Source organism: Neoarius graeffei, chromosome 15 (genome assembly GCF_027579695.1).
Source record: "Neoarius graeffei isolate fNeoGra1 chromosome 15, fNeoGra1.pri, whole genome shotgun sequence".
Classification (NCBI taxonomy): domain Eukaryota; kingdom Metazoa; phylum Chordata; class Actinopteri; order Siluriformes; family Ariidae; genus Neoarius; species Neoarius graeffei.
The window spans coordinates 46,871,815-46,885,335 of record NC_083583.1 but is presented as its reverse complement, the minus strand read 5'-3'; the positions used below and the strand labels follow the sequence as shown (position 1 = coordinate 46,885,335).

General features: G+C 40.8%; 1 protein-coding gene across 2 annotated transcripts in view; it reads right to left on the bottom strand.

Annotated features, from left to right (window-relative positions):
• Positions 1-222: 222 nt before the first annotated feature.
• si:ch211-126j24.1 (phosphofurin acidic cluster sorting protein 2) overlaps positions 223-13,521 on the bottom strand; it is a 207,135-nt gene continuing 193,836 nt past the window's right edge. For both annotated transcript variants that reach the window (XM_060941491.1, XM_060941492.1), the window contains 2 exons: positions 12,912-13,025; positions 223-774 (listed from right to left, as the gene is read on the bottom strand). In XM_060941491.1, the coding sequence (XP_060797474.1) occupies positions 659-774; positions 12,912-13,025 (230 nt within the window). In that variant the 3' untranslated portion in view covers positions 223-658. The remainder of the gene's footprint in view (positions 775-12,911; positions 13,026-13,521) is intronic.

The following is a 13,521-nucleotide window of genomic DNA, read 5'->3' as shown; positions in this document are numbered from 1 at the left end:
CATATGCTACATATTTGGCAAATACAGATCAGGCTGTAAAACGCTGGCGTGTTTTTTTAACGGGTGCGAGTCCCTTCTCTCAGCTTCAAACTACAATCTTGAAAAGAAGAGCCGTTAAAAAGAAAAGCTCTTTAAATTTCACAGCAAGGTCTGAATCACTATGAAGAGCAAACCTGAGCCCACCCCACCCCACCCCTACCTGCCCCAACAATCCCCCTCCCCTCATTTTTTTTCAGTACAATCACCCTCACTTCTGCACCACTGTCACCATCACACACACACACACACACACACACACCACCTTGTACACAGAACAAATACGACCACAGGATTTCATTGAAATAATAAAAATACTAACCAAACAAAGTGCAAAACCAAGCTGCCATTACGTGGTGGCTACAAAATTCTAACCACAATATGTATACAAAAATGGCAGCAAACAAACCTTCTTCCTTTTGCTGGTGCAACAGCCAAGAACAGAACATTAATAACAACATCCATGTAGTTTGGGACGCGGGCTTCAGAGCATTTCCACAGGAAAATCCACATTTCAGGTTTTTTTTTTTTTTTAAATTTCAGTCTCCCTTTTTCCTCAGGCAGGCTCTCCCTTGTTTCATGAGGCGTGTGGCAGAGAAAGTTCCAGAGTGTCACGGGCTCGTCACAGGGGCTTGGTATAGCCGAAGATTCCCACAGGGAAGTGTTTTACATGGGTGGGCCACTGCGCAGCCAGCTGGAAAAACTTCACATCGTGCCACTCCACACCATCAATGGAAACTGATGAACAAATACAAGAAAGAAATGAGAACTATAGCAACCAAGTGAACTCCAACTGTGACTCGTATGATGAAGATGAACCTGAGTACAGCGTGTGGAATTGCACATGAATTTAAAAGGAAATTTTCTGTGAGGTTCACATGAAAAAAAAAAGAGAATTTCAAGAGAAAACTGGATATTTGAAATAATGCAGAGTTATAAAAATGATTTGAATTGTAAAATGGCTCCAGTGATACAACCAAGATTCAAATCAAAGAGAAAATGATGAAAAACTGATCCATGTGTCAAACACAGCTTGTGATTTTACCATGAAACTGAAAAGTCCTCCGTCTTTAAGACTTTCCTGTGGTGGAAAACTGAAATCTCTCTCAAGTGAATCAGACCGGTGCTACACTGAATAGTATCAGGTCATCTTTACTTGTTTAACTGTATTTTTTTATTGTATCATAATCACCTTTTCAAAATTGATGTTGGAAAAAAGTAGATTCACACTCCTCAAATACTGAAATCTAGATGCAGTACAACAACATAACCAGCAGATGGCAGACATTTCCCAAAAGGACTGTTAGCATTGAGCAAGCACTGAGTTCTTGTGTGTGAGAGAGAGAGAGAGAGAGAGAGAAGTCATGGTATGAAGACAAGAGTTTAGTTTTGGTTTCGTTAAATTAAAGGGCCTCATCTCATCTCATCTCATCTCATTATCTCTAGCCGCTTTATCCTTCTACAGGGTCGCAGGCAAGCTGGAGCCTATCCCAGCTGACTACGGGCAAGAGGCGGGGTACACCCTGGACAAGTCGCCAGGTCATCACAGGGCTGACACATAGACACAGACAACCATTCACACTCACATTCACACCTACGGTCAATTTAGAGTCACCAGTTAACCTAACCTGCATGTCTTTGGACTGTGGGGGAAACCGGAGCACCCGGAGGAAACCCACGCGGACACGGGGAGAACATGCAAACTCCACACAGAAAGGCCCTCGCCGGCCACGGGGCTCGAACCCGGACCTTCTTGCTGTGAGGCGACAGCGCTAACCACTACACCACCGTGCCGCCCTCTGTTTATCTCATTTCATTAAATATCGGAATGCATTGTTGATCGCTATTCTGTCACTGCTATAGCAAGCTATGAGTGTTTGAAATATGCTCTGTAATATATCAGTCCGTATGTCAAAGCAATGGCCGTAAACAAGATTCGTTAAGACCTGTGCGAGACATCGTAGGATGGAAGTAAAACATACAGCGGAAATCAAAGTGACGAACATCTGCCAACGTTGTCAAAAGATGCGCGCGCCCTTCATCGAATGCTGACGTACTCAAGCCGGAAGTTTTGTTTGTTTTGACAGCAATCAGGAAAGTTTGAAAAAAGTAGGCAGTAATCGTCATTTACAATCGTTTTTGCACAATATTTCATTTGGAAAACAGTTTTCAAAATGGTGGCGCTGACACTTGACATTTCGAAGTCTCGCACAAGTCTCGTGAAGATCGCACGGATAAGCGACGCCTGCCATGGACCAAACGAACTAAATTCAACATGGCTAAAAACCGAATAGGCCGATAAGTATAATATTTAATTGCAGTTAGTTATCAATACGAGTCATGATATAAGGTTACTAAAACCAAAAACGTAATTGAATAACATGTTAATTAAGAAATAAAGCAAGTTTAAAAACGACTTCAGTTTTCCTTTAATTCAGCTAGAATATAGCAGCTGTGTCTCATTTTATTAATTTCAGAATCTGTACATTCAGCAGTTGTGCAATGTAATAGTCACAGGATTTCATAATGCTTCTGCTGTTATTAAAACATTATTATAATTTGTTAAATAGCAGAATGTCATTCGCTGTTATGAGCAGGTCTGTGATCCGTGCTGACTTCTCACGCTTTTGTACAAAGCTCATAAATCAGATTTATTAACAGTGTTCACTGCCAAATGTAATAATAATAATAATAATAATACAACCCCGATTCCAAAAAAGTTGGGACAAAGTACAAATTGTAAATAAAAACAGAATGCAATAATTTATAAATCTCAAAAATTGATATTGTATTCACAATAGAACATAGACAACATATCAAATGTCAAAAGTGAGACATTTTGAAATTTCATGCCAAATATTGGCTCATTTGAAATTTCATGACAGCAACACATCTCAAAAAAGTTGGGACAGGGGCAATAAGAGGCTGGAAAAGTTAAAGGTACAAAAAAGGAACAGCTGGAGGACCAAATTGCAACTCATTAGGTCAATTGGCAATAGGCAGACATGTGGACTCGAGTCATGTGACTTGGACTCGAGTCAGACTCGAGTCACCATTTTGATGACTTGAGACTTGAAATCCCTAGATGAGGAATGACTTGCAACTCGACTCGGACTTGCATGCTGTTGACTCGAGACTTGACTTGGACTTGACAGTTTTAGCTTGCAATGACTTGGCGTATCAGGTATAAATATTCTTTTTTCCCCCCCTCGATTTTGAATCCAAGTACACTCGTTATTATTTGAATGCGGTGTAGCTCCTTGTCCTAGGCTACGGCAGCTCAATCCACTAGCACTAGGTGTCACTCAAGCACTTCAACTGGTTCAAATGAAAACCCAAACGGTGATGGGCAACGAGGACGCTGAACATTGATGACGCTGAATGATGAACGGACGGATAAAAACATGATTCCCCGCGTAATTTCCTTTGGATTTAAAGAATACTCCAATACAGATGGCAAACGCATTGCTACGTGCAGAACATGTGGAGCCACAATTTCGGACAGCCAGTCAACCACATCAAACTTCGCTCGTCACCTGAGGCTGCATAAGGAAAAGTAAGTAACAAAGCTAGGCTACAGCTAGCAAGAATCTGTACAGGCTAGTTGGTGGCTAGAAGTGGAATGTGTTAATGTATTAACGCTGTCAAGGATTTGTTTTGCTTTGCTGAATGTAAAATAGTGAAGTAGATTTTTTTATTGGATTGCTTTTGTGTTCAGTCTAGTGTTAGATTATGTGGACTAGGCTACCAGTTAACACACATTGGGAAGGCATAGCCAGAAGGTGGTGATTTGGTCAGAGCAGAGAACGTTTACAAGATTGTTATAAAGGCTCTGGTCAGAACGACACAGACTTATGATAAGAACCGGACAGCAAAGGATAAAACATGAATCAAATAAACAGTTACCCAGGCTGCAAACTAAGTATGTAAAACAGAAGTTCGCTCTTTGCAGTGGGAAAGTCAGTGCTTGTCATGAAAGGCATTTAAACCACTGAGATGAGATGACTAGCAATGCAAGTTAAACCAGGCGTTTAACTGTTTGCTACGTTCTGCACCAAGTCATGGACGCTGTGCGATGTGTGTTATTAGTGCTGGGATTACGTGTCATCAGAGACATTCAATTCTATTCTCTTCCTCTCTCTGGTGTCATGTAGGCAATGTGAATAATGGGCCATTTGGGCTATGTAAAATGTAAGCTCAGCTAGGGCTGTGCGATGTCCCCTTAATTGGCATCGACGATGTTTACAGTGCAAACATCGTGATGGACGATGATATCGTGGGCGGGGGGGGATTTTAATACCACGTTATTAAATATATTATTATTATTATTATCTCATCTCATTATCTCTAGCCGCTTTATCCTGTTCTACAGGGTCGCAGGCAAGCTGGAGCCTATCCCAGCTGACTACGGGCGAAAGGCGGGGTACACCCTGGACAAGTCGCCAGGTCATCACAGGGCTGACACATAGACACAGTCAACCATTCACACTCACATTCACACCTACGCTCAATTTAGAGTCACCAGTTAACCTAACCTGCATGTCTTTGGACTGTGGGGGAAACCGGAGCACCCGGAGGAAACCCACGCGGACACGGGGAGAACATGCAAACTCCACACAGAAAGGCCCTCGCCGGCCCCGGGGCTCGAACCCAGGACCTTCTTGCTGTGAGGCGACAGCGCTAACCACTACACCACCGTGCCGCCATTATTATTATTATTAAAAGTATTAGATACTCATCCGAGGCTTTGGCACGTAAAGGAAAAAAAAGCGCTAGGTGATGTGGAATATTTGGCCTTGATAACGGATATGTGGTCCAGCTGCAACATGATGCCCTATATGTCAGCTACCGTACATTATGTGGACCGAGAGTGGGCAATGCAGTCCAAATGCCTGCAGACGAGTTTCATGCCAGAGACACATTCAGCGGACAATTTAGAAAACGCATTGCGCGAGACACTTGCCGAATGGAAAATAGAGGAGAAAAAGATCGCCTGCATAACAACGGGGCGAATACTGTCGCAGCCATCAGGCAATTGAAATGGCCGTGGTTAAGTTGTTTTGGGCACAATTTGAACCTGGCCATAACCAACTCGCTTGCGCAACAGAGGGCCAGTACAGACCGAGCGTTTGGAGTTTGCCGAGCAGTCAACACTGCGTTTGCGCACAGCTGGCTTCGGAGAAATGAGCTGCGCAAAGCGCAGGTGGAAATGAACCTCCCCGAGCACTCACTGATCACGGCAAGATATTAATCTGCTCTAACAATGAAAGACTAGTATTCAAACTATGAGAAGAAACTACACTTAAGCTATTACTCATTGTTTATTTACACCATATCAATTGAAGATGCGTTTCGGCCTTTAGTGCGCACTTGAACGCGCTAATTTTTCCAATTTATTAGTGTTTGAATTATTGCACCAGCTTTTAAAATCATGATTTACTATTGTTTTTTTTTACTGTCTTTACATTTATCAGAATCACCTTCATTCTTCCATTTGGTTTGACATTATGGCTTAGAGTGGATCATTTTGTGTCTGAAAGTAGGCCTATTTACCAGATTAAAGTTATTTGACTTCTGCCGAAGTCTGCGCTTCACTGCCGTTTGATAAGGTTCAATATTTCCCGACTGAAGTCGTTAATAGTGGCTATTTGTTTGAACAACATGACAAATTTTACATTAAAAGTATAGTGTAGGCTAAAAAATGAAGTCGAAATTTATTATTAGTAGCATACTGTCTGTTTGTGTAACCACGTTATGTTCACTAGCACGTCCCTGCACTATAGCCTACGTGAACAAGCGGTAATAGGATATTACTTTATAATTATTTATATAATTATGTATTTATATATATGTTATATAATATATTTATATATTAAACAAAACTAACTAAACTAACAAAAAACTAACTTTTTAGGTTAAATAGGCCCAGATGATACCGTATATGCATGTTTATGACAGGAGGGGGCGTGGTATCACGATGGTGGCTCTCCATCGTGATGGATGACCACCATCGTCGATGGACGATGGCATCGTCTATCGGCACAGCCCTAAGCTCAGCTGACGTTTTATAGCGCAGTACATCCCGACAGATTGGAGTGTAGCCTACTCCGACGCGAAGCATTATCCCACAGTCTTACCCAAACGACAGGGCACACAATGCCTCTACATAGCGTGGCTTTACCAGTGCATTTATTAGTCTCTGGCGAGAAACCAAATTCGCCAAAAGCACGCAACCTGGATCTGGAGGATTCCGCTGAATATTCTGAAATTCACAACAACTGTTTATTCTACTTTATTATACGGCTCTCTAGAATGTTGCCAGGGCTTCATTCTCACATTCTGGCCAGAGCCCTAGAGGACTCTGATTCTGGCTACATCGTCACAACGTTCTGTGTTTACTGAGGCTACCGGTATTTTAGCGAGTGTTTAGTGAATGCATTGTGGTCTAGCTAAACTGGGAACATCCTGGCTGGCTTGTATTAAACATTATACTGTGTATAAACAAATATGTTCAGATTAAATGAACTCAGACTTTGATATTGAAAATGATAAAAACATGTTAATGTCTACATGATTAAAAACAGAAAACAAATAGGCCTACTAATTTTACATTTTTTTTTCTTGTTTAGATTTGCAGAATATCTGAAGAACAACATCATCCCAAGTGAGACAGAGCAGCCGTCCATTTCTGGATTCCTTACTGCAAAAGATAGACAGTACAATGCTACCCACCCACAACAAAAAGCCATCACAAATTCAATACTAACAGATTTGGTCATTGGATGCAACATCCCTCTCTCAGTAGTGGAGAACAGATATTTCCGGAATTTTTTGTCAGTTAGTTGGTCTCTCTCACACACACAAACGTACTCAAGCCACGTTGTATTGTGTTAAAGGCATGTCATGTTGTATGTTGGGACAGTGCCTAACTTCAGAAGGAAAACCATTCTTTGATTCTAAAAGTACACAGATCATCTGTTAGCTTGGACTTTGAGTTTCATGTCTTAAAATGCACATGAAAAGCATTTGTATGTGAAAAATGACATAAATGAAATGAAAAGAAAATGATTTTTGTTACACAGTACCAGTACTAGTTTTGTTTAGAATTTTGTTTTAATTTCTCACTAATTTTCCAATAAAAAATTTAAGGAAATGGTCATACTTTCACTCATTCTCACACCCTTAGCCTCAGATGTACACTGACTCACTCAAACTAAACTCACTGAAAATTTAGGATGCTTTACTAACGTTAACTAACTAATCATTGTCTCCTCTGAGATTCTTTGATTGTCTTGGGGCACAAGCTCTAAAACATTTTAAAATGGAAAAGAATGGGTGTACTGTAGTTACTTATGCTGACTCTATGAATCATTGACATTACATTACATTTAGCAGACATTTTTATCCAAGGTGACTGGAAAAGGAGGACATACACTGCAGTGTGGAGAGGTAATACATTTGTGATCAAAAATGTGTTGATTGCCTGTAGAATAAATGGTGACTTGTTAGGGACTTGGAAAAAAATGAGACTTGGACTTGGACTCGACTTGGCTTGGGTAGGACTTGGACTTGGACTTGACTTGGTCAAAAGTGCCTTGACTTGTGACTTGACTCGGACTTGAGTGGTAGGACTTGAGACTTACTTGTGATTTGCACATTAGTGACTTTGTCCCACCTCTGGTAATAGGTCATTAACATGACTGGGTATAAAAAGAGCATCTTGGAGTGGCAGCGGCTCTCAGAAGTAAAGATGGGAAGAGGATCACCAATCCCCCTAATTCTGCGCCGACAAATAGTGGAGCAATATCAGAAAGGAGTTCGACAGTGTAAAATTGCAAAGAGTTTGAACATATCATCATCTACAGTGCATAATATCATCAAAAGATTCAGAGAATCTGGAAGAATCTCTGTGCGTAAGGGTCAAGGCCAGAAAACCATACTGGGTGCCCTTAGACGGCACTGCATCACATACAGGCATGCTTCTGTATTGGAAATCACAAAATGGGCTCAGGAATATTTCCAGAGAACATTATCTGTGAACACAATTCACCGTGCCATCCGCCGTTGCCAGCTAAAACGCTATAATTCAAAGAAGAAGCCGTATCTAAACATGATCCAGAAGTGCAGACATCTTCTCTGGGCCAAGGCTCATTTAAAATGGACTGTGGCAAAGTGGAAAACTGTTCTGTGGTCAGACGAATCAAAATTTGAAGTTCTTTATGGAAATCAGGGATGCCGTGTCATTCGGACTAAAGAGGAGAAGGACGACCCAAGTTGTTATCAGCACTCAGTTCAGAAGCCTGCATCTCTGATGGTATGGGGTTGCATTAGTGCGTGTGGCATGGGCAGCTTACACATCTGGAAAGACACCATCAATGCTGAAAGGTATATCCAGGTTCTAGAGCAACATATGCTCCCATCTAGACGACATCTCTTTCAGGGAAGACCTTGCATTTTCCAACATGACAATGCCAAACCACATACTGCATCAATTACAGCATCATGGCTGCGTAGAAGAAGGGTCCGGGTACTGAACTGGCCAGCCTGCAGTCCAGATCTTTCACCCATAGAAAACATTTGGCGCATCATAAAACGGAAGATACGACAAAAAAGACCTAAGACAGTTGAGCAACTAGAATCCTACATTAGACAAGAATGGGTTAACATTCCTATCCCTAAACTTGAGCAACTTGTCTCCTCAGTCCCCAGACGTTTACAGACTGTTGTAAAGAGAAAAGGGGATGTCTCACAGTGGTAAACATGGCCTTGTCCCAACTTTTTTGAGATGTGTTGTTGTCATGAAATTTAAAATCACCTAATTTTTCTCTTTAAATGATACATTTTCTCAGTTTAAACATTTATAATGTCATCTATGTTTTATTCTGAATAAAATATGGAATTTTGAAACTTCCACATCATTGCATTCCGTTTTTATTTACAATTTGGACTTTGTCCCAACTTTTTTGGAATCAGGGTTGTAATAGTAATAATAATTGCACCATTATGATCAGTGTTTACATCTTGTGGCCTTGCTCCACCACTCTGTTCACACAATACGAGTGTAAACAAACTTGTACGGTTTCAGCTTTCAACCTTGGAAAAAAAAAGGTCTTGAACAGTAAAGGGACTCCGTCAGAGTCAGTCAGTCAGTTAGCAATAGTTCATTTCTGTAGACTGCAAAAAACGCGTCAGTAAGGAAAACAGCGTAGCAGCTAGTGTGATGCTCAGCAGTGACACAGGGCACGGGGGTGTTCAACTAAAATTTGTAAAGACCCTACTGCATAAAACACCTTGCTTACAAAACTCCAGATAATGAACTAACATGACTGAATGGCGATAGCAGTTACCTTTTCACTGGAGTAGCTCAGGTTGATTAATAAGACAGTTGGAAGCGATTGTATTTTGGTTCAGGTTACTACTTTGGACTAGTGCCACAGACTCTGAACAGATGAGACACGTCTGTTTGAATTTGCACATGTCTTTATCCAACATTATGTTTTCATAATCGATTTCTTTTGAAACACGCATGTCATCAGTTTGCTAATCAAACCAGAGATGGTAAATGAAATGTAAAAACTATGACATCTATGAAACCACACCCCTTTCTGAGCTGATGTGTTTCGCCCTGTAGCAAGTCTCCGGGCCGACAACTTCAGTTAAATAATTTACATAAATGCATGTCACTGGATAAGCCTCAACAGAGGATCTGTTATAGAAGCTGAGCTGGTTCATGTTTAGAAAAAACTCTGAATGACGGACAGTAGTTTTTATTTCGTTTTAATCAAACCAGATAAAATCGACTCTGCTTCAGCACTTTTTAAAGTTTTTGCTTGCTGAAATTTTGCTGAATCCACATGGGGACTGCAGTTCACCATTTGACAATCTCTGACATATCAGATATCAAGTCAAATAAACTTGGCGGCAGATTCCGTAAAACCGATCCTGCACTGGGATCCATAACTGGTGTAGTATTTTCAGCTGTTTGTCTTTCTTCAATTTCTGAAAGCCTGAATAGTCTTCCGCGTATGTGCGTGTGTACATAAGTGATGTGGTTTGCAGGCTGTTCTTATACATACTATACAAGCAAATCATAACAGAACCACCACATGTTATACTTATATTTCAGTTATGATTATGACTGCTAGCGCTGTTGCCTCACAGCAAGAAGGTCCGGGTTCGAGCCCCGTGGCCGGCGAGGGCCTTTCTGTGTGGAGTTTGCATGTTCTCCCCGTGTCCGCGTGGGTTTCCTCCGGGTGCTCCGGTTTCCCCCACAGTCCAAAGACATGCAGGTTAGGTTAACTGGTGACTCTAAATTGAGCGTAGGTGTGAATGTGAGTGTGAATGGTTGTCTGTGTCTATGTGTCAGCCCTGTGATGACCTGGCGACTTGTCCAGGGTGTACCCCGCCTTTCGCCCGTAGTCAGCTGGGATAGGCTCCAGCTTGCCTGCGACCCTGTAGAACAGGATAAAGCGGCTACAGATAATGAGATGAGATGAGATTATGACTGCTGGGTGTTCCAGACCTACACAATATATTGATTTTTCTGGAACTAATGTTAAAAGTTGAGAGAGTTAAGAGTTGGATGTTCCAAGTCCCCCGTTATGTGAAAACTACACCTACAGTATGTGTGATAATATACTGGTTAGAAAATGTGAACCTGTGGTTACTCTGTACCAGTACACTGAGGTGATATGTTGCCTCAAACAGACTAAAAGAATATTATATTACATTCACGGTCAAACAGTTTTACTGCACTTGTAATTTTAAATAAAGTAAAACACTATTTTCTTTCCCACTATATGGATTGAAATCCTTACTCACTTTTCCTGAGTGTTAGTCCTATAGATGCTAAACATAATCACCATTACAGTATAAATAAACAAACAAGTTATAATAATAATATGCAACCAAACACAAAGTGTTCATGTGCAACTTGTAATTTAATGCACTGGAGTCAGTTACAGTGGTGCTTGAAAGTTTGTGAACCCTTTAGAATTTTCTATATCTCATCTCATCATCAGATTTTCACACAAGTCCTAAAAGTAGATAAAGAGAACCCAGTAAAACAAATGAGACAAAAATATTATACTTGCTCATTTATTTATTGAGGAAAATGACCCAATGTTACATATCTGTGAGTGGCAAAAGTATGTGAACCTCTAGGATTAGCAGTTAATTTGAAGGTGAAATTAGAGTCAGGTGTTTTCAATCAATGGGATGATAATCAGGTGTGAGTGGGCACCCTGTTTTATTTAAAGAACAGGGATCTATCAAAGTCTGATCTTCACAACACATGTTTGTGGAAGTGTATCATGGCACGAACAAAGGAGATTTCTGAGGACCTCAGAAAAAGCGTTGTTGACGCTCATCAGGCTGGAAAAGGTTACAAAACCATCTCTAAAGAGTTTGGACTCCACCAATCCACAGTCAGACAGATTGTGTACAAATGGAGGAAATTCAAGACCATTGTTACCCTCCCCAGGAGTGGTCGACCAACAAAGATCACTCCAAGAGCAAGGCATGTAATAGTCGGCGAGGTCACAAAGGACCCCAGGGTAACTTAAGCAACTGAAAGCCTCTCTTATATTAGCTAATGTTCATGTGTCCACCATCAGGAGAACACTGAACAACAATGGTGTGCATGGCAGGGTTGCAAGGAGAAAGCCACTGCTCTCCAAAAAGAACATTGCTGCTCATCTGCAGTTTGCTAAAGATCATGTGGACAAGCCAGAAGGCTATTGGAAAAATGTTTTGTGGACAGATGAGACCAAAATAGAACTTTTTGGTTTAAATGAGAAGCGTTATGTTTGGAGAAAGGAAAACACTGCATTCCAGCATAAGAACCTTATCCCATCTGTGAAACATAGTGGTGGTAGTATCATGGTTTGGGCCTGTTTTGCTGCATCTGGGCCAGGACGGCTTGCCATCATTGATGGAACAATGAATTCTGAATTATACCAGCGAATTCTAAAGGAAAACGTCAGGACATCTGTCCATGAACTGAATCTCAAGAGAAGGTGGGTCATGCAGCAAGACAACGACCCTAAGCACACAAGTCGTTCTACCAAAGAATGGTTAAAGAAGAATAAAGTTAATGTTTTGGAATGGCCAAGCCAAAGTCCTGACCTTAATCCAATGGAAATGTTGTGGAAGGACCTGAAGCGAGCAGTTCATGTGAGGAAACCCACCAACATCCCAGAGCTGAAGCTGTTCTGTACGGAGGAATGGGCTAAAATTCCTCCAAGCCGGTGTGCAGGACTGATCAACAGTTACCGGAAATGTTTAGTTGCAGTTATTGCTGCACAAGGGGGTCACACCAGATACTGAAAGCAAAGGTTCACATACTTTTGCCACTCACAGATATGTAATTTTCCTCAATAAATAAATGACCAAGTATAATATTTTTGTCTCATTTGTTTAACTGAGTTCTCTTTATCTACTTTTAGGACTTGTGTGAAAATCTGATGATGTTTTAGGTCATATTTATGCAGAAATATAGAAAATTCTAAAGGGTTCACAAACTTTCAAGCACCATTGTAAGAATGAAGCCTACTATTGCTAAGCTCATTAATGTCATATTTACTAATTAATCGAGGAAGCCAAAAAATTATGATTGTCCTTTGCCTGATTAATAAAAACCTGATTATGTGAAAAGCAAAGAAAACTCTGATAAAACAATGACATCAGTACAAATGTTAGAAAACCACGACACTGGCTTGTTTAGAAATACTGGCTTGTTTGCTTATCATCATGATGCCCTGAATTTTTTATAATGTTCCCCCTACTGTGAACTAATCAAATCTGGTCTTGCATTATTCATCCAAGGATGGTGTGTTTGTGTGTGTGCATGTGTTTGTGTGTGTGTCATTCTTTACCTCTCAGCATGGTGTGTTGGTGTTTGGCCGTGCAGATCAGCCTACTAATACCATCGATCACCTGGCTCTTCGAGTCCACATCCTTTTCCTTCGGCTTCTTGCTGAGGAAAATCACTACAAACAGAGAGGGGCACAAAATGCTCACCGTGGCCTGCTGCGTCAACTCCAATAAATCACACGGAGAAATCACAAACACAATAAATGCACCATATGCACTCTTGTGTGAACTACGTGAAAAAAAGAACGTGCACAGTTAAGAGTCAGAACACAATATAAAAAATAAAATGCAAAATAATGGGATGTGCTGGCTCAAGTGCTATTTTATACAGCGCTAGATAAAAAGGACTGAAGCCATATTGTTAAAATAAACCAAGCTTTCAGTGATTAATATGATAATAACAAATAGGTCTATTCACACAGCAGTATAATTAATAATATACTTGACTCCTATTTGATCAAATCCTATTTGATTTTTCAATACTTGCCACCTTCTTTTGGCTGCTCCCATTACGGGTCGCCACAGCAGATTATCATGACCTGCATATTTGATTTGGCATAGGTTTTTACACCAGATGCCCTCCCCAATCTATCCGGGCTTGGGACCAGCACC